Source organism: Notechis scutatus, chromosome 4, assembly GCF_049901735.1.
Source record: "Notechis scutatus isolate UNSWTSFEM ecotype Mainland chromosome 4, rNotScu1.2, whole genome shotgun sequence".
In the NCBI taxonomy this organism is placed as follows: Eukaryota; Metazoa; Chordata; class Lepidosauria; order Squamata; family Elapidae; genus Notechis; species Notechis scutatus.
In genome coordinates this window covers 153,204,437-153,230,827 of record NC_142012.1, presented here as the reverse complement: position 1 = coordinate 153,230,827, position 26,391 = coordinate 153,204,437, and the positions used below count along the sequence as shown (strand labels likewise).

Genomic DNA, 26,391 nt, shown 5'->3' with positions numbered 1-26,391 from the left:
CCAACTGTTCCTCCTCTTCCTCATCAGCCACTTCCAGACCTGGGGGCTGTTGATTTTCCATCTGAGGGCTGATGGATGGCCCACGCTCCGCCTCTCTCTCTCTCTCTCTCTCTCTCTGCCAGCTCCATTCCCTCTTCCCCCTCAGAGCTGTCTTGATGCTGACCCTGACTCCCAGGCCTCCTATCTGATTTGGCTGATGGAGGGGCTGGCAGCTGACAGGCCACAACAGTCACAGGTAAAGTATACAAAGAATCACAAATGAATGCTAGTAAATGCTTTTCACTAGACTCTTTTCCTACATGATCTTTGAATACCAGATTCTTTGAATCTTTGAAAGCTAGAAGTAAAACATAAGAAGGTAATGTTTTATTTATTGATGGAGTCTGTTTCTATACATCTGCTTGTTTTGAAAAAGCATATGACTCATAATCTGACTGTAGCAACGGCTGTAGCAATAAACCATTTCAGATAAGGAATCAGAGTGAAGTCAGCTTAGCATTATAGCAGTTGTTCAGGCTGAGTAAAGCTCGCAAAAATAATTCTAAAACTAAGTTCTTTGTTGGTCTCTGCTGCCTTGAGTTATAACCCACTTTTTGGAGTGGGTCAGGGTTTTAAATTGATATTTTTTGAAAAACAGCCAAAAGTTGCACATGAGATCAGAAGCAGAGAAAACTATTCTGAAGTACCACCCACTGGAGCTGGTGAATGAGAACTATTACACTCTCTACCTAATTCCTTAATCACATTTAGTGTTCTTCTATATTTCAGCAGGAGGTAGAAATGCAGGATGGGTCACCATGGACCAGAAATTTGAAATCATGGCTGTTCGTTGGTTTAAAATTCTGCTTAATCATTAAAGGTATTTGCTCCGAGTTCACATGTGCAGAATATGGATAGTGAGATGGAAGATTCAGTCATGTTTACCGGCTGGGGTAGTTGACATACATTCATGCTCATACTGAAAATCAATTAGATACTTTCATCTAAACTCAGAAATCTTAAAATGAATAGTTACAACCGGAAGCTTTATTCTGGAGAAATGAGTCTTTCACTGAATTCAAGTATTATGTTAAGAGGGCCGACTTAATCTTACTTTGTTGGGTAAACCATAATCGAGTTCTATGAATTTGCAGTCCTTCAGCGGCAGACCTAAAAACAGTTTCTAGAGTCTATGGAGATTCTCAGTTATCCAGATTATGGTTGTCCCAAAGGTGCTTTTTTCAAGAGGCAACTGGATTTTCAGGTTTTTGTTGGAAGGTGTTTTACTTCTCATCCAAGAAGCTTCTTGGATGAGAAGTGAAACATCTTCCAAGGAAAACCAGAAAGTCCAGTTGCCTCTTGAAAAAAGCACCTTTGGGACAGTTTCTAGAGCTTGCAGGGAGCAAATGTGACATTGAAACTCCTTAAAAGTAGCTGTGTGATTCTGGGAAAAGACAAAGCTGCTTTAAAGAGTTGCAGAGAAGTCCCTGCATACTGATTTGGGAATCAGATCCGAAGCTCTTCACAAGCTAACTCAGTACTTTCAGTGTGCTTAAAACAATGCGAGGACAAAAGGGATGGCTTAGCTTATATGATGCCAGACCAAAAAATATGTTATAATTCATAGTATGGCATGTACTCCTCTCAGTGGTGCAATTCAACCAGTGTAACAACCGGTTTGGTGACCGTGTGCTTTGCGCATGCACAGAGCACTTGCTACTGACTCTCTCCAGCAATCTCTCTGTGTTAAACAGCTGATGCGCAGCAATCCGCTGTGCTGCGCAAATCAGATGAGCTTGAAAAACAAGATATAAAGCACAGACTAGAGCTGGCGTGGGTGGGTGGGCCTAACAGCTGATAATCGGAGCAAACCGGCTTGCTCACAGCTGACCCTCGGAGCTAGCGGTTCGCCCAAAACAGGCCAAATCGATACAATCCCACCCCTGACTCCTCCTTGGACTAGTCAATGGCTAGGATTCTAGGAATCTATTATTTATAATGATAAAACCAATTAAATCCACACCATCTTGCAAATAAAATCTACTTATAATAGATTGACATAATATACAGCTTATCTTTAATGTTTAATGTTGCTATTTTGAATTAAGCTTGTCTATCACGTACCTGTGGTTTCTCAATTCCAGAAAGAACATCTTGAACCTTCTTTGTTTCTGTGTCACATTCTATGCAAGAGAGAAAGAAAAAGAGGGAGACAGGTGAGTTATACATTACCATCAGGGGCAATGAGGACTAACCAATTTCTACATAAGATTTGTATACTTCAGGCAGTGCATGCTAAATGTCCCCCCCCACAGATAATCAGAGTGGGCTATCAACAAATTAGCCTGGGTTTAGCAACCATGTGGTTAGACATGAAGAACCAGAAAACATAACAATATCATCTGCACGCAAAAATACGTTCACATTCCCAGCCTCTGCCATCACAATGAGTGTTCCATATCTATTTATCCATAAGTACTTTATACAACCAAAAGGATATCTAATATCCTTGTCTAACTATTTGCTCAATGTTGAATTACTTGCTAGCATTCCATTTATCCAAAAATTGCTGAGTTACAACTCCCAGGATCCCTTACCGTAGCTCACATTTCATAAAACTTGTATTTTACGAACGTCTGAGAACCCAAATAATTTGTACTGCATTAAAAAGTAGGGAGCATGGATCTGAAAATTAATATGTTAATGATGAAAAAGGAGGATTTTTTTTCCAGAGAAAATTCCAAATTATACATAATTATTATACATAAATAGGAAGTATGCTGGTGTAATGTTTATTAAACATAGGAAAACGGATGGCAAAATGTTAAACATGGGTAAATCTTAGGAGGAGGTATTATGTGATCTGCCTTGAAAAATTAATGCTTGTTGAAATAAATGGCATTGCGTTTCAGGGTTCCAAGTAATATACCTATAGCAAACAGAACTCCGAGGCAAGCAGGTTCCTCAAAGATTAGGTTTATTGGACATATCATATTGGCACAGCCTGGTGAAAACTGACACTGAATGTTCCCTCGATTTTCACCTAATTAAAAGTAAAAGTTTTCCCCCTTTTCCCAAACAATCAGTCATATGGTCCAATCAAGGTGCCATCTGGTAACTTCATTCCTCTCTCCGATCACCTGTGGGAAAGTCCTTGGTTTCCAGGAGAAAGTATTTTGTTTTGGCTACAAAACCCCACTATCTCTATTCCCTCTAAGCCTCAAAATGGCATCAGTCAGGTAAGCTCCAGGGTTGACATTGTGTCTAAAAGGTCATGCCCACACTATTATATGGAAGTAAGAGTTGAGTAATAAGGAAAACGTACGTTAGAAGAGAAATAAAAGTGAGAATTGGATACAGGTAATTCTTAACTTAGGATCATTCATTTAATTATGGGTCAAAGTTATGAAGACCTTTCAAAAATTACTTATGACTTGTACTTATGACCATCATACCACCTTATGGACACATGGACTGTTGTTTTTTTTTTCTACCCCAGTCATACTTTGATTTCTTCAGTTTATTTTGTCTTAATCCTGCTCTGCACTTTGCAGAAAGGTGCAAAAGTTATGTGTCATAAATAAAATTAGATAAAAGATAGACAAATATTGTATCATATGTATTTTTCTGTCTTCCGGGGATGTTGTCTTAGACAGTTAGATGGATAGATAGATAGATAGATAGATAGATAGATAGATAGATAGATAGATAGATAGATAGATAGATAGATAGACAGACAGATAGGCAGGCAGGCAGGCAGGCAGGCAGGCAGGCAGGCAGAGGACAAACTAGCAGAGACACAAATTAAAAAAGACAGTTTATGTTGCTGTAGATCATTTGGATGGCAAGGCAGGGTATAAATTAAAAGAACATCCACTATTACTTATTTATAAATAGTATGAAACTGGTCTAACTTAAGTTGGAAAAGTCATGTGAACATTGCTTTGATTGGATTTTGCCAAGAAGCTAATTAGGATAAAGTCACTGTATTTTGTAGAACAATCATTTCAGGCTTTCAGCTAAACTCTTCTTGTTAAGTTCAGATTCTTGGAAAATGGAAACCTATTAGAGGAACATTTTTAGCCTTCTACCAAGCCCAGCATTGTGATTCAGAGGTCTAATGGGCAAATTCCTTGTCATTAGAAGCTGTTTGGCTTCAGGAACTACTGGATGCTCCAAATGAATCTGATGTAGAGAAATGGTTGTTAGGTATAACATTGATACCAAATATGGTTTGGGTGAATAAATATATAAAACTTAGATATCATGGTTTAAGTGCTTATCACTTTAAGCACAATGCAGCAGGCAATTAGCCGATTAAGGGTGCGGTTAGAAGTTACTATATAAGGAAGCATTAGAAGCTGGAAAGCTTACTGGCTCTGACTGTCTGTTACTGTGATTTTACTGCTGTCTGCTGGCTGTAACTGTGTGCTACTGTAACTGTGTGCTGCTGCGACTAACTGTGATTACTGACTGTGAGTGCCTGTGACTGAACTGTTATTGTTTGCTACTGTTTGCTGAATATCCAGTGTTTGTTTCTCTGGAGAGTGAAACCGAGGAGGAGAAGATATCTTTATCGGCTGATAAAGATATTGCAAGGACTCTTAACTTGGACTATACTAGTGAGTCTTACTGGATGGAAATACTGTGAATGAATTAATGGACTGAATGACAATGCTTAAACTCTAAATGGATTAAAAACTATTTAAACTACAAACAGTGTTTGTGTTCAGTGTGTGTATACTCTGGGGCCCTTCCGCTCTCGCTTTGGCTGCCTGGCCTGACTACTGCTGCAATACTCTGCTAGGGTTAATCCTCAAACCCTAACATTGGTTATGGGCCCAGCAGCATAGTCTAACTAACCAGGATATAGCAGAGAGAGTTGGTGTGAGTTGCACATTACTGTAAAAACAAACTGTTTTAATTAGTTTAAAATAGTCAAAATATCTGAAGAGTAATGGCACAAGTAAATTTGTCACAACTGTCCATGATATCCAGGCTGGATGGAACAAACTATGTTTCATGGTCAATGAAATGTAGTTTACTTCTCACGCAGAGAAGGTTTGTGGGACATTATAGCAAACCCACCAGATGTGAGTAGCTGGGATCCTGCTAATGATGATGATAAAGAAAAGTTACAAGACTTTAAACTGAAGAATGAGCAGGCTTTATGCATCATAGGACTGACTCTATGTGATCAGCAGCTTGTTCATATTCGTGGAGAAGAAAATGCTGCAAACTGCTGGGAGAACCTCAGGAAGATTTATGTTCGGGACAGTGTAGGAGCACATATAAATCTTACACGGAAGCTTTTTCGAACGCATCTTCAGAGGAATGGAGATATGTTAGTTCATTTAAACTGTATGAAGAGCATTTTTCAAGATTTGCAAGAAAAAAGAGCTTATATTTAATGAACTGCAAAAAGTCTACATAATATTATCTTCATTAGATCAAAGCTATGATGACTATGTGACTTCGTTGGAGTATTGCCAAAAGAAAGCCTCTCATTAACCGAGATTACAGGCAGGCTATTAGAAGAAGCCAGAAGAAGGCGTGAGCGTGACGAGCTGAGAGAAGATAAGAAAGAAGAGAAATTATCTTCAAAGCTTGAAAGAAACCAGCAAAGCAAAGTAAAGCACCTGGAAGAAGAGAATTTATCTTCAACAGCATACACAATTAAAAAGTGTTTTAATTGTGGAGGCAGAGGACATTTGGCAAGGTTCTGCAAAAAGAGAAAAAGCCAGAATGTAAAAAAAGCCAAAGAAAGCATTTGAACTAGCCACGTTTAGCAACTCTGATGTGAAGAATAATTTATGGGTGGTTGACAGTGGCGCATCCCACTGCATCACAAGAGATAAGAAAAAATTTATAAAAATGTCTACAAGCTCTCAACATATATCTCTTGCAAATGGCTGGAACCTGAAAGCAAAAGGTCAAGGTTTTGCACGTTGTCCGTACATAAACCAGGATATAAAAATGTTGTATGTACCGCAACTAAAGTTTAATTTGCTTTCAGTAAGGGTATTAGATAAATTAGGTTATGTAATTACTTTTAAGGATAATAATTGCATAATTGAAAAAGATAACAAAAGGGTAACTGCAGCTTTAAATGGAACATTATATGTCTTAGATAATAGTAAGAAAGGGGAGGCTCAGACTGTATTTAATAATATAAAGCCTCATGATGAATGTATCCATTTATTGCATAGGCGTTTGGGGCATGTAAATTTTAAAATGCTAAAATGTACAGTTGAGTTATCTGAAGGAATAAGGTTAAAACCTTGTGATAAATATTTGCGTTGTAATGTTTGCTGTGAAGATAAGAGCAAAGTATTGCCTGCAAATAGGCTAAATGGTTTCAAAACAAAAGAACCTTTAGAAGTAGTATTTGCAGACATAATAGGTCCAAAGAAACCCAGTATGGGGGTGCTAGATATATACTGAGCATCATGGATCATTATTCTAGATATGGGTTTTGCTATTTAATGAAAAGCAAAACTGAAACATATCAACATTTTTCAATTGGCTTAGGTTTGCTGAAAGAAAGTCTAAACGACAACTGATAACCCTGGTGACAGATAATGGTACGGAATTTATTAATAACAAATTCCAGAACAGACTTAAGGTAGCTGGAATAGAGCATAAGAAGTCTGCTCCATACAGGCCAGAACATAATGCTTTTATTGAAAGAAGAGGCCAAACACTACAGGCAATGGTTAGAACAATGTTAACTGATTCTGGGTTACCTGATTCTTTGTGGGGAGAGCTACAATGTGTGCTAATAACATATTGAACAACGTTGTTAATACAACAACAGGTGAAATTCCATTCACCAGGTGGCATGGCAGGAAACCTGACCTAAGTTACCTGCACACATTTGGTGCACCAGCATGGGTGCATATTCCTGCACAAATCAGAAAAAGGGGCAACATAGAGCTAAAAGATTTTTCTTCGTTGGTTATCAGGCAAACCATAGGGCATATAGATTTTGGGAGAAAGGCACATCTAAAGTGTTATGTAGTGCTAGTGCCCAATTTCTAGAACATGAAGGATGGGAGAAATTAGAACAGGATGCCAATAAAGATGTAATTATTGAATCCTATAGAAATCCCATTAGTTATCCCTGTAACTTTAAAAATAAAGTAAAGAGACAAATACAGGATGAAATAGTGCCCATAAAGGAAGAAACAGATTCAATAGATGAACAGGATGAGGAAGATGAACAGGTAGTAGTTCAACAAAGTCCTCCTGTAAGCCCTGTAATTCCCAGAAGAACTACACGTGTATCTAGACCGCCTAATAGGTACCAGGCTAACACAGTGTGCCAGATTAATGAAGTTCCTAATTCTGTAGAAGAAATTAAAAAGTATCCTACTAAGGAAAAAGAAAAATGGTATGCAGCAATGAATAAGGAACTGAATTCATTAAGAGATATGAAAGTGTATGAAAATGCCAAATTACCTGTAGGAAAGAAATCCATTGGCTGCAAATGGATATTTAAGGTAAAAACAGATAAAGATGGTAATTTAATCCATAAGGCAAGGTTAGTAGCCCAAGGTTTTAGGCAGAATGCTAATGACTATGATGAGGTGTTTGCACCTAGTCTTAAGGCAGCAACCTTGAGGGCAGCTTTAGTGTGGGCAGCTAGTAAAAATTATATAGTTAACCATCTAGATGTGGAAACTGCTTACTTGCACGCCCCATTAAAACATATTATTTATATGAAAAACCTGTTGGTATTAAAAGTGAAAATAAGGATAATAATGATTGTTGGTTGTTAAAGAAAAGTCTCTATGGTCTTAAACAATCAGGCTATGAATGGAACCAGTATATTGTAAAGGAACTTAACAATATAGGATTTAAAGCTGGTTTAGCCGATCCATGTCTGTTTAAGAGGGAGACAAATGGGAAAGTATCATTATTATTACTATTCACAGATGACATTGCATTGATTACTGAAACTAATGATGAAGCAAATAAAATAATAACATCATTAGGAAAGAGAATAAAGATCAAGCAATTAGGGGAGATAAAGAAGTATCTCGGTTTGAATATAAAGAAAACACGGAAAGGTTTTAAGATATCTCAGGAAGATAAGATAAGCAAATTACTAAAAGATTACAAGATGGAGCTTTGTAAGCCAGCTAAGACTCCAATGAGTCAGGAGTTTAGCAACACTGATGTACAAAGCCCTGAGTTTGATAAGGTGATTTATCAATCTTTAATTGGTAGTTTGAGTTATATTAGTAATTGGTCTAGACCAGATATATCGTACTGTGTGAATCAGTTGGCTAGATTCAATTCTGCACCATGTGAAAGACACTGGATTGCAGCTAAGAGGATATTAAGATATCTTAAAAAAGACAATGAATTATTCATTGTATTTGGAACCAAAGGGTGATTTAATTTTGAGTGCATATGCAGATGCTAGCTTTGCATCAGAAAGAGACACTAGAAAGTCGACTTCAGGAACAGCCATAATGCTGGGTAATACATTAATTGGCTGGAAGTCAATAAGACAACAGCATATAAGTTTGTCTACTATGGAGGCAGAATTCTCCTGTTTATCATTGTTATGTACAGAGTTAATAATGTATAAACAAATGTTAATTGATATAGGTATAACTGTAGATTATCCTATAATTATACATGAAGATAATCAGGCAGCAATTCAAATGGCCACAAATATTGGAGTAAAAACAAGGAGCAAGCATACAGATCTAAGATATCTAAACGTGAGACAATCTGTAAGAAGTAAGATGATTCAGCTAGAGTACTGTATGTCGGAGGACAATTTAGCTGATAATTTTACTAAAGCCCAAGGTGCCAGTAAGCACCAGGAGAGTTGTGAAAAATATGGGATAAGATTGTAAAGGTATTATATATTTATTTCACCCAAAAGGGGAGTATGTTAGGTATAACATTGATACCAAATATGGTTTGGGTGAATAAATATATAAAACTTAGATATCATGGTTTAAGTGCTTATCACTTTAAGCACAATGCAGCAGGCAATTAGCCGATTAAGGGTGCGGTTAGAAGTTACTATATAAGGAAGCATTAGAAGCTGGAAAGCTTACTGGCTCTGACTGTCTGTTACTGTGATTTTACTGCTGTCTGCTGGCTGTAACTGTGTGCTACTGTAACTGTGTGCTGCTGCGACTAACTGTGATTACTGACTGTGAGTGCCTGTGACTGAACTGTTATTGTTTGCTACTGTTTGCTGAATATCCAGTGTTTGTTTCTCTGGAGAGTGAAACCGGAGGAGGAGAAGATATCTTTATCGGCTGATAAAGATATTGCAAGGACTCTTAACTTGGACTATACTAGTGAGTCTTACTGGATGGAAATACTGTGAATGAATTAATGGACTGAATGACAATGCTTAAACTCTAAATGGATTAAAAACTATTTAAACTACAAACAGTGTTTGTGTTCAGTGTGTGTATACTCTGGGGCCCTTCCGCTCTCGTTTGGCTGCCTGGCCTGACTACTGCTGCAATACTCTGCTAGGGGTTAATCCTCAAACCCTAACAATGGTAAAATAAGCCATTCCAATGAGCAGGCTTGGAACAGAGTCAAAATCCTAGCTGGTTTAGCATCCTCTTTCTTACAGCTGTTTTATCCTACATTGGTCCCTTAGCAATTGGTCTTTAGCACTTTCCTGTGGCAAATGTTTGGATGACAGGTATAGGTAGTCCTTGACTTACAACAGTTCATTTAGTGACCGTTCAGTTACAACAGGGCTGAAAAAGTGACCTATGGCTGTTTTTCACACTTACGGCCATTGCAGCAGCCCCAGGGTCACGTGATCAATACCCAGACACTGGGAAACTGACATGTTATGCCCCTGGTGGAGGGAGAGGAGGAATAGCCAACAGGGAATGGAAGTATGGCTGTTAAGTAGGTTGTGGAGGAGGCTGGGGAAGGGCAAAGGCTGGCTGAGCAGTCAGAGGAGGACCCAGGTCCATCCCCTATCCATCCTAGGGCACGCAGGGAGGAGAGGATAAGGGAGATACGTGGTCTCCTCGGGAGGAGAGGGCCTTGATCCTCTTCATGGGCTGCAGGTGTGACATCTGAATAAGAGTTTGGACCTGCGTACTGGCAAACTCTGGAAACAAAGCGTGTTTTTATTTTGGTTGAAGTTATCTTGGTTGGCGTCCTTCCAACAGACTGTGCCTTGTTATCTCCTTGAATTTGGTAAATACTTCTCCTGTTCCATTGTGGAAATTTTATCATTGTAGTTTGTTTGGTTTGTTATTTCACCTCTATCTGTTCATTAAGTTCGGACTGTATTGCTTTCTTTTGAAGACTATTTTTAAGTATGTTTTATCTCCAACTGAGTATCATTGAACAGAGAGGCCAAGTTGGAGGCATTAAAAGACATTTATTTATGTTTTGGATTTTGTTATGTTTGTGTTCCACTCTGGGTCATCACATGACAACAGTACACACACACACAACCAATGGATGGAAATTAATCAAGGAGAGAAGCAACCTGGAATTAAGGAGAAATTTCCTGACAGTGAGAACAATTAATTAGTGGAAAGATTTGCCTTCAGAAATTGTGAATGCTCTAACACTGGAAGTTTTTAAGAAAAGACTGCACCACTACCTGTCTGATATGGTATATGGTCTCCTGCTTGAGCAAGGGGTTGGACTAGAAGACCTCCAAGGTCCCTTCCAGTTCTATTCTGACTGACTCATATTTACGACCGTTGCAGTGTCCCGCCATCATGTGAGCATCTTTTGTGACCTTCTGACAAGCTAAGTCAACGGGGAAGCCAGATTTACTTAACAACTGCAGTGATTCACATAATAACTGTGGCAAGAAAGGTCATAAGTGTTTTGTTGTTTTTGCTGAACAGCAGAAATTTTGGACTCAAGAGTGGTCATAAGTGGTGGACTATCCATCGGCACGGGTAGCTTTATCTTTCCCAAACAACCTTGTGCAACCACATTTCTGTATGTTGTCTTCCTTGTGTTCCACACACCCCACCAATCCTTTTTTATACACTCAATAATCTACTCTGCCAGTACCAGAAAACCACCTGTGGCAAATTCTGAAGCTCTGGCAGGAGGGTCTGAAGGAGAAGGGCAAAATGCCGCTTCTGGATTCCAGAAACAAAAATATTTCCATTGCTAGAAAAATTAAATTGCACTGGAATTTAACCATGGATTTGTAACTCCTTTTCAAAGACACCAGAGTTGTTGGCTATCACCATATCATGTGGCTAAACTCTGAATGTTGGAAAGAATTGCTTTGTGTGTGTGTGTGTGTGTGTGTGTGTGTGTGTCCTTTGGGTTTCACATTATTAATGCCACAATTAAACAAGAACCAGATCCTGAATTTTAGAGGGGAAAGAAATCAACTCCTATGCATTGATAGAGTATTTTGCACTGTTTGAAAAAAAAAACCTCAGAAGAATTTTTATAGTGCCATAAATAAAATAGTTGATTTATTTTATGTCAGCAAAATTCTAAGTTCTGCAGAGCAAAAGACAGAGTATATCTCTGCCTGTAATTTTTTACTGGTGTGAAATTTACTCTGCAGCTAACTAGCAAAATTGTCTTGTCCTATTGATACGTGAATCCAGATCAATGTCTACTTACATTCCAACAATCCAGCAGCTATTTTATCTTGGCTGCACAGAAACATACCAAGAAAACACAGGCTAATTACTAATTTGCTGATAGAGACCCTATCATAAGCACTAATATATTAACAACTCATATACTGGACATCGCCTTTCATGATGTGAGCCACTTTACGACTGCCATGACTTACAGCTGTCATTTCCAGACTCAATTACTGTTGTAACTCAAGGACTACCTGTACATGGGAAGTGTTTCTAAGCCTAACATAGCCTGCCCCTAAGTTGATTCTTTAGGGACGTGGTGGCTCAGTGGCTAAGATGCTGAGCTTGTTGATCAGAAAGGTCAGCAGTTCGGTGGTTTGAATCTCTACTGCCACGTACTGGAGTGAGCTCCCGTTATTTGTCCCAGCTTTTGCCAACCTAGCAGTTCGAAAGCATCTAAAAATGCAAGTAGAAAAATAGGGAGCACTTTGGTGGGAAGGAAACAGCATTCCGTGTGCCTTCAGCGTTTAGTCATGCCGGTCACATGATCAGGGAGACGTCTTCAGACAGCGCTGGCTCTTCAGCTTTGTAATGGAGATGAGCACCGCCCCCTAGAGCCAGAAATGACTAGCACATATGTGCGAGGGGAACCTTTACCTTTACCTAATTTGAAGCTTTTTGATACGATGACTTATTAACAAGTAGAGGAACTATGGGGTAGGATTCAAATAAAATGAATTTTTTGCAGAAACTCATTAATTTCTAGAACATGGAACTTGCATCGAGTTTTTGTATGCGCTGCATTAAACCTCAGGGGTATGTATCATTCTAGCTGTAATTATGATTGATCCAAACCATCTCCTCTCAGATTGCAATGTTCACTTTGCAAATTTCTGAACCGTTTCCCCCCCCCCCAAGTCTGGCTTCTAAGAATCAACATAGTTTCCAGGGGTTTCCACTGCTTCTACAAATAGAGGGAGAGGGATTCCTTCTTTTTTCCCATAACAACATTCTTTGTTATTACATCACCTTAGCTACCAGAAAAAGGAATTGAGTCATTCTTGACCTTTAAACCTTAACACATGGACCAGATTTGTTCTCTTTTGACTGCTTTGGAGCCTATTCAGCAATGAGATAAAAATAAAATGCCAAAGACCAATGAACATTTTCTTTCAACTGTGGAAAATGCAGCAGGTTTTCTAACACAACTCAACTCAATGATAACTAGTGTCTTTTAGTTCAAGCACACAGTAGGAATAAGACACAAAAACTATAATTATTTTAGAGTAGTTTTCTTCCCTTTCCTTTAGATGTGTTGGAACGAATATATCCTAAACTCCAGTCCAAAGCAGATAAAATTATTAATAAATATCTCTGGCTATTATAATCGTAAAACAACTTGACTACTGAGAAAACAAAACAGCAAATATGTCGGCTAGCAGAGAATTACCAATACTTGGTGTCTATGGAGATTATCACTCATCCAGGTCATGATTGTCCCAAAGGTGCTTTTTCAACTGGACTTTCTCTGTTTTTCCTTGAAGATGTTTTTCCTTGAAGACATTTTACTTCTCATCCAAGAAGCTTCTTCGGTTCTGAACTGAAGAAGCTTCTTAAATGAGAAGCAAAACATTTTCAAGGAAAAACAAAGTAAGTCCAGTTGCCTTTTGAAAAAGCACTTTTGGGACTACTAATACTTAGGAACAGGATTGATAGGTATTCTTTATTTTCAAAAAGTTATTCTGCATTTATATGAGAAGCACATATGGACCTCAGACTTCTATTTTTGACTCACTCTCTGGATTTAAAATGAACTAGCAAAATCAGACACCTTATCTCCTACCATAACTTTTTCCTATAATTCCACCAGGGCAAATTATGAGTCAGGGCAAGCACTGGAATATAGCGATTTTGTATGCTACAGAGAGAGCTGGTGGAGAGAGAGGATAGGTTGGATGGTGTTAACAATTCTCTGCCACCACTACATTTGTTGGCAATTTTTCAGAACTCACAATCAGGAGGCTGTGAGTTTGATCCTAGCTAGAGGCAGATATTTCTCTCTCTGGGCACAATGAGAATATATCTGCTGCATTAAGGTCCACAGTGACAGGAAGGGCATCCGGCCAGTAAACACTCAGTTCAATTCAGTTGCCCAGACTCAAGGGATTATGGGGCGTTTAAAGAAAAGAAGATGGCTTGAAATTGCCCCGTAGGAAGCTGGGTCCAAGACAGTGGTTGGCATTACTGGAAAGGATTCAGAAGCCAAAGGTGCTGCAACTGATGACCAAGTTGGAAGTGAAATAGTTTAAATAGGGCCAGGGATCAGATGTTTGGTGGCAGAAACAATGATTCTACATAGCAATTGCTAAGCACTGGAAGACTTTCTCCGAGAGATGCTACCAATCAGCTGTTGGGTGCTGGGTTGCAAAGTGCAGTTGGTAAAGCTGATGGGATCCTTGGGCCTGGAGAAGAGACGGCAGAATTTAGGAGAAGCTGTTTTAGTGTGGTGGAGGGAGCAGGCAGCTGTATTTTGGTACTGATGATCAGAGGAAGATATGGAGGGGGTGTCTTTAATCCTCAAAGAAACATGTTGTGAAAAAAAGACACCAGATTTTTGACTTTCTACCAGAAGTGAGTGGATCAATCTATTTTGAAACTATAGCAACTTCCATCGACCCATTCATAAGTCTTCTTTCTAATGCATACAACACTCCGTTTTTAAATGTCCACGCATTTTTAAGACACAGCAAAATTCAAAGGCAACTTAAAGATGACAAAAGGATGGTTATGTTCAGCATATGATCTTGGACATATGGTTGGCTATCTTACAAACTTAGGTCAAATTAAATTCGAAACCCTTTCTACTTTACTGTGCATTGTTAACATCATCCCACATAATAATAATTAGTTCTCTAAAAGTGAAGAGTATGCCTGTCAACAAATATTTATAAACTCAAAGGGATTTCTACTGGGTTTGACAGAGTTTCCACTCACAAGCTCCTACAAAAAAGAAGAGATGGAGGAAATGGAGAAAGAGGAAAAAATAATCTTATTAGATCTTTTAATGGATCATTTGGCAATACAAATTATGTCTCGATATGGGATGTTGGGGAAGAGTGAATTTCATCATATACTTTTAAAAAGAAAGACAATAAGCAGCGAAGTTTGATCAACAGAGCATACTATTGGTTTGCATACTATTAATTAATTTCACAGAAAACTACATAGTACTCTGGATGAGAAAGAGATTTGTAAACAAGGTAATTACATAATTTCTTGGAAAGTCATAAGAGTACCGTATATCCAGAATAAGTCATCAACTATTAAAAGAACAAGAGGAAAAGACTATAATGAAGCATTTGCAATAATACCTGAAGTTTTTCTCATTCATTCATAGCCATAAAGTTTTAAATTGAGTCTATTAATTTGACTTTAATTGGTTAGGCCCTAGGTCAGCATCCCATTTACAATTGGCATTGTGGATAAAGGTTTCACTCAAGGCTTAGCATTCACATGTTCATGGAAAATGTGGATGCATGTTAGTATATATTCCTCCATTCAGTCCAAATATATGTGAAAGTTCAAAGGGTGGATCAAATGTAGCACTGATGTGTAATTCTTCAAAGTAGATCCATCTTTTCTTATAATGAACCTGTTGTGCAGTTTCCTAACCCATCTTTGAAAATCCAACTTTCTCCAACTTGGTGCTATTCTAGCAGAGCTGGACTTCCAATTTTCATATTGGCGATGTCAAAGTCCAAACCATGAGAAGGGAAAGTTGGTTGCGGGAAAAACATCATAATCCAATTTTCATTTAATTAGGTTTGGTTTTGTGTCATTGTCCATTTTTATAATTAACATGCCTTCAGGGAGAAGGGAATGATTTTGCACTCTAAGGCCTGGCTCTCAGTCGGTTTTCCAAGAGTTAAGATACCAATTTTGAAAAGACAGATTTCCAAAAGCAATGAAAGAGAAGCTAAAAGTTCAGACTAATCTCCTGGCTTCCCCATTCATCTACTTCAAGAGCCACTTGACTTTTATGGGGAGAAAAAAGGGGAATTATTTCTGCAGCTTATTGGATGCAGACAAGGTAAACAGAAAGCCTTAGCCAAGTCTTGATGCAATACAAAAGAAAGCCACGTTGATTAATAATTTCTCAAAATTAGTCTTTCAACTCCGAGCCATGTTAGAATGCAGCTAAAGTAATAAAAAGCTTGTTGCATAGCTAGATATTGTTTTAACCAACCTTCAAAAAGTGAATTGAATTATGCAGCCAGGTAGCAGTAACTTAACTTCTAATTAAAAAAAGGAGAAGCTAATAGATATTGTGGCATTGTTTAAATTTTGGTTTACAGTTGAATGCAGCTTTGAAATGGCAAACATTCCATCTGCTCAGCAGCTGCGTATTCTAATCCCCTTTAATAACTTTGGCTTGTCCCCTGTAAGAATACAGGGTTCTTCAAACTCTTTGCATTCAACGGCAGAAATCTTTCTCCTTTCCTCTGCCTGTTTTTAAATAGATATTTCTGTTCAGCAAATGTTCAGTTCAGCAATATGAACAACAGTGCTCTAGAGGCATCCTGGTGCTTACTGTACCAAACATCTACCTTTTTACAGAAATGTTGGAGCAAGACAGAGGTTAACTCTACACAAATGACAAATATTGCTGGTGACAAATGACAAATATTGCTGGTACATGGACTGCAGAACCTCTAAAATAAGCCTCAGCTGAGGTTCCTTTTATGAAATAATGTCATTTATCAGGACCTAGGACTGTCTCCACTTCTGTTTATATTGGTCACGGACACCATCATGCATGACCTGCATCAGCATGCACCCTGGAATATGCTCGATGCCCATGATGGCAAACCTATGGCACGTGTGCCAGAGATGGCACGCAGAGCCCTCTCTCTGGGCACACGAGCCATTGCCCCAGCTCAGCCCTGCCGCTCATGTGCGTGTGCACCAACTAGCTGGTCTTCGGGTCTCTGCCGTGCATGCACAGGAGTGGGGCACACACCCACAGGGGGTGAGGCACAAGCATGGCGAGTGCACCCGCATATGTGAAGGACAGAGTTCGCATGCATGGGGTTACAGGGGGGGTTACACGCACACATGTGGGGGGCGGGGCACATGCTTGGAACACACATGCGAATTGCATTTTGGGGATGCGCACGCACTTTGGGCGCTTGGTGCTGAAAAGGTTAGCCATCACTGCTCTATGCTGCTGATGTTATCCTCACTTCCACTTCCAGAGGCGGACTACAGAAGCTAGTTCAAACATGGAATAATCGCCTTAACCATTTCGGACTCTGCCTTAACTTCAAGAAAACTGAGTACTTAGAGACTGTCACCACCCCTGAAGTGCTTCAAATCAATGGAGAAAACCTAAAAAAGGTGGGCATTTTTCGGTATCTGGCATCCCATCTCCAAGGCATCAATGGCGAGGTGTGAGCAAGTGTGAATGTATCCTGGATGTGTTGGCGAGAATTCACTGGTGAGTTATGTGACAGATAAATGCCAACCTATCTTAAACCTAAGATTTACAAGACAACCATCTGCCCTGTTGCACTGTATGGCACTGAATGCTGGGCAGCAACAACAGGGACCGAATGCTATCTCCATGCCATGGAAATGTGAATATTCCATTGGATATTGGGCATCTCCCTTCTTGACCCCATCACAAATTACACCGTTCGACAGCATTTGGGTGTAGCACCAATTACAGAGAAGATGAGAGAAGGCTGGCTCCACTAGTATGGACATGTCCAGAGAGAAACACCTTCCATCGCCAAGACAGCCTACCAACTAGAAGTCAATGGCCAGCAATCTCACAGGCACCCAAAACAGAGATGGCAAGACACCACCAACAAAGATATGCAAGCTGCGGGCCTGCGCCCTGGAGACGCACCTAACTGTGCAAAGTGGTATTCAATGATACGAAAAGCGGATCCTGCATCTGCAGGAATCCGCTAGGAAAAAGATGATGATGATTTATCAGGACCTAGGAAGCACATCTTCTCTGTTGTGATGAATAATATCCCCCCAGGGATCTGTATGGGTCCTTTTCTGATAAATTCAAAAACCTGGCTACTCAGCTCCTGTAGGTTGTTTTTCATTGTTATATTTTCCTCCACTTCTGGGCATCGTAGGCCGGTTTCTTAATTTTGCTGAATAGGAGAATAGTGGGGGTTGAAGTCCACCTCTCTTCCAGTTATCAAGGTTGAGAAACAATAGCACCGAGTGATATGAAACAACTTAATAATTGTAAAATATCAAAACCATAAAGGTACAACTTAGGGCCTGGAGATTTATAATAAGGGGCATTAAAAAGGAGACTATAAATAATGAAATAAAATGTATATATGTATAACAATTGTAATGCTAGATCGGTTGCAACATGATATATTCTTATAATTAAAATAAACTTAAATCCAAATAAATTTAAAAAATACTATTCAAGAAAGGACAGCCAGAACAGACTCCCTTTTAAAACAAAGCTACTAATGTACACTACTGTTATAGAGAAGTGGAATTCTAGAATTGTGTTGCCATCACCAAAGCGGCCCTATCTTTTAGTGAAAAGAGATTAAGTGAAAATGCAATTTCTTGACTCCTGTACAGGCATACTCATGCAGCAGATTTAAAACAATTCACAATATATAAGGAAGACTAACCCCGTAATTAAAAGTGTGGTGAAGCAGATTTCTTTCTGTTTTTTTAAATGATTTCTTAAATTGCTTTTGCTATGCGGTTGCCGAGAGTTAGGGTATATAAGATGGGATCCATATAGGTTTTCAAAATAAGTAAATTATCAAGTAATCTGCTTGTCAATTATTTTATTTCAAGCATTGCAACAGACGCCCTATTGCTTGGAATTTTTGCCTCGGGCACCCAATACCAAGGTCCTCCCGATATGTAATTTCAGCTGTTTATCAAAGACAACACTTAAGAGAAAGATATGCAGGAATGCATCCTTGGCTGAGTGTCAACAAAAGTTCCCAGCCTAAAACTAGGATGCATCTTTGAAGTATATTAAATGCAAATCATCCTTTTATGTGCAAAACTAGTGATTCATTTACATTACAGAACCTTCCCAAACTTATTCACTCCAGATTCTAAATTTCAACATGTTGTTCAGGCAATAAGTATCTTTTTCCTCCCTTTTTCATTTGGTCATCCATGACCATCTGTTTTCATTTTCCCAAGCCTCTCATTAAGGTGACTTGGCTCTTTTGCTTCCTGCTTGGAAACTGGTTGCTGATCAAGGCAAAATGTGATATTACATAATATTATACGCATGTGACAAGTCCAGCAAAATGTTCTTGTATGCAGAATGTTTGCTGAATGTTAGCGCCACAGGATTTTCTGTCACGTTTACTTCTTTTTACTTCCACTCTGCTCCCAAAATAATTCCACAGTACCCCACTACCATTAAACAGAAGTGTGGCAATTTAGGGGCAGATTAATTTCTTAACACATGCATACATGAATAGACAGACTTTTGCAAATCTCCCCCAGAGTTTAATGATACTTTCCTTTGGTTGTGTGGATCAATACCATTTTGGCTTCATAAGAAAATGAGCTCTTGATTGCACCGTTTATCAGAGCAATTTAGAAGTAATTGATGGTGTAAGTCAGGGGTGTCAAACTCAAGGCCCATGGGCTGGATTCTTAGATGCTTAGATCTGGCCTGCAGGGCTGCCCTAGAAACAGTGAAAGACCAGCCCGCAGTGCCTCTGCCAGTGAAAACAAGAGCTTGGGAGGGCTCTCACATGCTGTGTTTTCCCTGGAAAGAGGGTTGCAGGAGATTGTCATAGCCGGAAACGGGGCTTGGGAGCCCGTTTTCACTGACAGAGCGCTTGGGCCACCTCAGGCACCCCTGACATGAGTGATGTCAGACTGGCCACGCACACTCTGGCCACGCCACACCCCAAACCCCCTGAAGTCAAACACAACCCTGATGCGGCCCTAATGAAATCGAGTTTGATACCCCTGGTGTAAGTGATAATCTGCAAAGGGGAAAAAATGCTGCTTCTTCCCCCAAAAAAAAGAATCTAGTTCTTTTTTTTCAGGAGCTTCCTCCCTCCTCCTCCTCCCCCTCTTAGAAAAATAAACTGATTTCATATTGAATTTTAGGGTATTCTATGTTTAAAAATTGTGGTAAGGATATGATGGAAACCTGTAATGTATTAATGGCGTAAGTATTAAAGCATTCCACATGAATTAATTTAGTTACTCTCACAACAGCCCAGCTTCTAGGTCAGTATTACTATCGCTATATTGCAGTTAGAAACAAATTGCTAAGAAAACAGTAGTTTGTCAGGTAATTAAATTCCTGGCAAACAAGCAACTGAATTCCATACTTTGACCCCTGAACCCTTACATTACACTAAATCAAAGCATCAGTGGGGAAATATTTACGAGAAAGTTAAACAAATGGAATAAAGAATATTAAACTTGGACATTCTTTTTTTCTGCATTATAATGCACATAAGCTTGCCTTAATCTTTATTCAGAAACCATACCCTCCAGGTTGGAGAACTGGCTGGGAAGAATGAATAACAGAATAGCAGAGTTGGAAAAGACCTTGGAGGTCTTCTAGTCCAACCCCTGCTCAAGCAGGGTATCGTATACCATTCTGGACAAAAGGCTGTCCAATCTTTTCTTAAAATCTCCAGTGTTGGAGCACCCACAATTTCTGGAGACAGGTTGTTCCACTGGTTTAGTGTTCTGTTAGGAAAGGTTCTCCTTAGTTCTAGGTTAAATCTCTCCTTGATTAGTTTCCATCCATTGTTTCTTGTCCTGCCTTCACATGCTTTGGAAAAATAGGTTGACCCCCCTCTTCTTTGTGGCAGTCCCTCAAATATTGGAACATTGCTCTCATATCACCCCTAGTTCTTCTTTTCATTAAGGATCAACTCTCATCATTTATGTGCCACTTCAGGAAGCAAATTTTCAAATGTACTTATAAACCGTTCCCAGTATTAGGCCTAAAAAGCAAGGTCGGAATGCCACATCACTTTGCAAGTATAGACAGGCTTGCCTGAGAATCAAGAACCAAGATGCTCCCTGTCAAGTATATATGCTTTGGGCCAAACTCAGATTTTATTCCCTTTCATCTGTTGTGTGACATGGTTCGTTGAATGGACATGAAATCTGGAGTTCTTAAGGTAACATGCTTGGGCTCTGCTATTCTTTGAAGGACATTATTACGGACCCCCAGTAACATGAAAGGAAAGGAGCAACTATCAACCTTGTTCCAATCTACATTAGGTCAGTTGAAAATATGGAAGATTCTACACTGTCTCAATGAACTACAAATCCTGTATTTTAAGAATCCTTATTGGAGAATAAAGTGAGCCACAGAGTCATTCTTTATAAATGTGGTGCAGATGGCCATGGCTAATGGAAATCTTATGGTGAACTTGGTTTGAACTCTGTTCAATTTAGTATGTCGTTTTTTTATAAAATGGGGCAATGTGAACTATAAAAGTAGCCAACTCAAGAAAAGTTACTGAGTGGTTTATTATCAGGATTAGCAATAGAAGCTGAATATTTGAACAGCAGCCTAATGTTGGACCATGGGATCATGGAGGCGCTGCAAGAGTGTGAAAAACTTTTTTCAGTGCCATTATAACTTTGAATAAAGAATTATTGTAAGTCAATGATCACTTGCATTGCACATACAGTCTGCAAGAAACCTGACTTCAGAAAACAGCCACAAATTGGCACTCATCCTACCCAGTCAATTTAGTGATAAGTCACGTGTAACACCAAACTCTAACCTGTCCCAACAGAGACAAGCTATGGTCTGGATGGGGCAGTCACACCGGAATCTGAATGTGGGCCTTATAAATAAACTTAGAAATCTTGCTCCATCTTTAGATGCTCACATTACAGTAAGAATTCTCAGGAGGAAACAAGAAAGAGGGAAATTATACAACCATGGTTTATTTATTTAATTGAAGCATATGCTTTGGAGTCCCTATGGTCAAATCATTGTTTTGATAAAGTAAACATGCTTGTGGTGGGTGTCACATAGTTTTATACTGAAGAATAGGTAGATTTTGTTAGGTGCAAAAGACCACACATGAAGGTTCAAGTAAGTTGATGTATTGCTAAAAGCCTATGCACAGGAATCTTCTCAACTAACCGCTAGCATCTGGTTAGTTAGATAAGAGTCAACAGCACTCAAAGGGAAGTTGGATGCAATTGGCTTGTCACTATATAAGGATTCTAGGCTGATTCTTCTTTTCCCTCCCTCCCCAGATTCTGCCATACCTTCTCCCATAGATTTACATTAAAAGAATGACCACCAATATCTTTATTTTCATTTTTCCTCATTCTTTTCTTAACATTGCTTTGGATCTATGCATTCTTGCAATTTGCGTGATTCCTTCCACGAACCCAATGCTCCACCCTCCAAGCTCCATTTGATCGTATCTCTAGCATCTTCCCCAGTCCTTACATGAAATATATTAATTCACAAGCATCTTTCTGTTTTGCAATTATTATTACTACATAGTAAGGCTGCCAGCCCCAACTCTGGATGCATTTTCTTCTTCTGAAAACTACAGATGGCAGGACACTGTAAAGGATGACAGTGGGATGACCATGGCGGATCTGAAGGAGGCAGTACAAGACAGAGGAGCATTGAGAGTATTGATCCAGAGACTGGCTGAGAATCAGACATGATTGAATGGCTGATGATGATTTAGAAGTAGAATTCTTAGTTAATTCTGTACCTTTTGGAGTAGAAGGTATAACAATCAGACTCACACATTCTGCTTGTGATACAGGAATCTTTCCAGACTGTCAGCCTTCCCTTGGGAACAAATGGATAAGACTCCAAGGAGCTGGGGGTAGGATTGTTCCTAGTCCTTTTGTGGTTGTGCAATAACTCCAGGCTAATTCTGTGCTTGAGCCCTCTCTCTGTCAAGTTGGGTCCTGAAGGTTGGCAGGAATTTTCACACTTTATTTGTTTGTGGCATTTTTTAACCAAGGTGGGGATGTGATTGGGTGAGGATGATGACCTTGTTCTCTCAAAGATATATCCTTCAATCCTTTTATTTGTCTTTTAATGACCCTGTAATCCCTTACATCAGGTTGGAGTTGGAGCAACGGAGTGGAGCAAAGTGTTTTACTGGCCGGATGCCCTTCCTGTTGCCAATGCAGAGTTCGCAGCAGATTGTGCTTAGAGAGAGAAATATCTGCCGCTAGGATAGAACTCACAGCCTCCTGATTGTGAGGTGAGAGCTCTACCTTTAGGCCACTGCATCACTCTTATCTTTCAATCCTGTATCAGCCTGAATAGCAAGCAAAGGAAGTGCGTTGTGATGACCTTTTGAGACAACTTTCTTGAGACCAAAGACCCTGTTATGGAATGTGTGCATCATGCATTAAGTTGGGCTATAGCAATATTTTTAAAACTTAGCAACAGATATTAGCTGGGGAATTATGGGAGTTGAAGTCCTCACATTTTAAAGTTGCCAACTTTGAAAAAACACTGGGCTATATTGAGAGTATCCTATTTGTATCCTGGCCACTCTCAGTATGCCTTCTTCCTAGATCTGCATTCACACTTTTTAAACTTTGATCCTTGATTTACATTTTCACAGCCCAGTACAGAACAGGTAATCCTCGACTTACAGAAAACTGACTCACATTTATGACAGTTCCAGTGTAGTGAGGTCATGTGATCCCTTTTTGCAACTTTCTGACAAGCAAAGTCAATGGGGAAACCAGATTCACTTAACACTCATGTCACTAAGAACTGCAGTGGTTCAGTTAACAAATGAGGCGAGAAAAATGGAGCAAAACTCACTTAACGCATTTTTCACTTCACATAAATTTTAGGCTAAATTGTGGCCGTAAGTTGAGGACTACCTGTATTGGTGATTCACTTGGTCTCAAAAACAGGAAAAATTAATGATGGAAATAAGGAGTATAAATTAAATTAAATTGATTTTGATAAATACAAATATTCCATCTAAATACCCATGACACTCCCAGAACCGACTAGTATAATAAGCATGCTATTTGGATCAACATCCCATTGCTCTGTGACAAACATTTTGTGTAGGAGAACTGTAAAAACACTATTTTTTTTGATGCAGGAGATGAAGCAACTGTGGGAAGTGAGGCTTTTTTTCTTAACAAGCGGTTAATTTCCTTATTGTACAAATGAACAATAATCTGGAAAAGTCCATAAAATGATTGTCAAACGTTCTATATTTTCATAAACAACCTGCCTTTTAGATTATGAAATTCCTCTGGTGCTCTTATGTTCAAATATTTACTTATTCTGCAAGCAGAATGCAATCCCAGAGCATTTCAGCACCAGCTATGTATAGGGATCCTGAAGCACCATTCCTCAGCTGCTTGTGTGGCAACAAGAGTGTTGTTGTTTGACAGTAACGTGCCTTCCAAAATCACATCGCAGAAGCTGGCTCTGCAGATTGCTTTGGAGATCCAGAAGGAGGCTGCCAGCTGCCATTTCATACAGATGTCAGCTAAACGGTGGACTTTTCTTTGCAAATGCCATATATATCATTTGAGCAATCCACACGCTGCAAGTTTTGAAATTTTGTATTAAAAATGCTCTTATGCTTTATAACTGCCGCAGAAACTCCTCCTTGCATACTAAACACATAAAGAATTTATCAAATACTTGTTAAGTCCCAGCCAATCCAACAGTCATAAATTTTCTTTGTTCGCTTTAAAATGTGATCTGTTTCTTTTGGGATTTTAGGTTTGTTACAAACTGTCTTAGTTACTGTTATAAACAATGGAGCAGCTGCCACGCAAGATCCTTATTCTCTATTGTTACTGGGACGCTCTTCCCATATTTGATTGTGAACCACAAAGCATTCTGAGCTCTGCTATTTCCCAATTACCTTTAAAACAAAGTGGAAAAAAGTAAAATCTCCTTTTTGAGTCAAGCTTGACTTCTCGCATCTCCATGTAGTTTTCTTGGTAACAGTATAACAGTACTTTGCTATTTCCTTCTTCTAGGACAGGGGTGTCAAACTCGATTTCATTGAGGGCCACATCAAGGTTGTGTTTGATCTCAGGGGCAGGTGGGCATGGCCAGGTTGGGCATGGCCCCCCCAAGCTCCATTTTCACTGGGCTTCAGGAGGTGTTGTGGTTCACTGGCAGCATGTGCAGATGGAAGCAGAATCGGACAGTGGGAAGGACCAGTCGAGGAGTCTGGGGAGGACTTGGATGAGGGCCCTGCGTCTGATGCAGAGATGGGGCCAAGACCATCTGGGAGTGGTGTGCTGGCTCCGGAGCCTCCAGAGTCTGGCAGAAGCGAGGCAGAGGAACAAGGGAAGCCTGTTCCCAGTGCACGTTGTGTGCAGAGCTGCCAGAAGGCAAGAGCAGCTGAGACAAAAGGGGCGACTCAGGAGTAAGGCTTGGAGGTGACTGCCCCTCCCCTAAGGTATAAAGTAGAAGCAAAGGTACAGAAACCTTTGCAGGAAGCAAAGTCATTCACTCTGTTCGGATTAAACCTTGAAGCTCTGTGTGGACTTTGTACTTTGGTTGGTTTTTTACAGTTAATTTGGCACTTTAGTTGTTGGCAGCAATTCAAAGGAAATAAGGTGGGTGCTTATCTCGAGGGACTGTTTGGCACACATTAAGGGCTGGGAATGAGCATAATTCCCAGCGTTGAAATAAAACAAGAGTTGTTTGGAGTAAGCATGTGCTTAATTATGGTCTCAGGAAGCCTTGGTCAGAACAGGAGGCTGTTGTGGCCGAAAACAGAGCCCGGGAGGGCTCCATTTTCATTGGTAGAGGCACCTTGGGCCTCACTGTTTCCAGGACGGGCCTGCAAGCCAGATGTAAGCACCCTGAGGATCGGATCTGGCCCATGGGCCTCAAGTTTGACACCCCTGGTTCTAGGATTTTTTTTTTTAAAAATATTATTTTCTGGTGTAGCCTATAGCTTTGAGATTTATTGTAGATCTCTTATCAGGTTCAGCCTGGCTTATTGTATCTGTCTTTTTGATCTCAGCCAAAGTCAGCTAGATATTGCTATCTAACTGGAAATGGCAAAGGTGGATCCTTTAAAAAAAAAAAAAAAAGAAACAGCAAGAAAAGAAAAGAAAAAAGGTACAAGTTACCTGAATCAAAATGATATTTTGTTCAAAGACAAGCACTAAATAAAATTTAAAAAAAATCAAAATACCTTTGAAAGTCTCTTTCGTGGCTTTCTTTGGGGGTATTCAGACACTAGATAACCATCTATTGGAAATGCCGCAGTTCTGGATTTCCTGCATAATGTAGTCCTAGGGTGTCAAACTCACATCATCACAGCGGCGTTAAGTGATGTATCGTGACTTTTTTCTCCTTTGCTAAACCGGGTATGGGCGTGCCTTTTGTGTGATACATCCAGCCCACGGGCCGCAAGTTTGACACCCCTGATCTAGTCAGTTGGATTATTTAACTGCCTATCCAGCAATAATTATCTATTATCAACTCCTACCCTCAAAACAACACTATAGAGCACTGCACACCAGAACAACTAGACACAAGAACAGTTTCTTCCCGAATGCCATCACTCTGCTAAACAAATAATTCCCTCAACACTGTCAAACTATTTACTAAGTCTGCATTACTATTACTATTAATCCTCCCATCCTTCCTTTCACCCATCTCCTCCCACTTATGACTGTAATCTTGTTGCTTATATCCTAACGATTTTTATTGACTGTTTCCTAGTATGTTTGATTGCTTATTGCACCCTATGACTATTAAGTACCATATGATTCTTGACTCTTGATGAAAGTATCTTTTCTTTTATGTACACTGAGAGCATATGTACCAAGA

At 39.5% G+C, this 26,391-nt stretch overlaps 1 protein-coding gene across 1 annotated transcript in view; it reads right to left on the bottom strand.

The window, feature by feature from the left end:
• FNDC3B (fibronectin type III domain containing 3B) overlaps nt 1-26,391 on the bottom strand; it is a 322,478-nt gene that overhangs the window by 90,361 nt on the left and 205,726 nt on the right. The window contains exon 7 of the mRNA XM_087965339.1: nt 2,104-2,162. Within this exon, the coding sequence (XP_087821465.1) occupies nt 2,104-2,162 (59 nt within the window). The remainder of the gene's footprint in view (nt 1-2,103; nt 2,163-26,391) is intronic.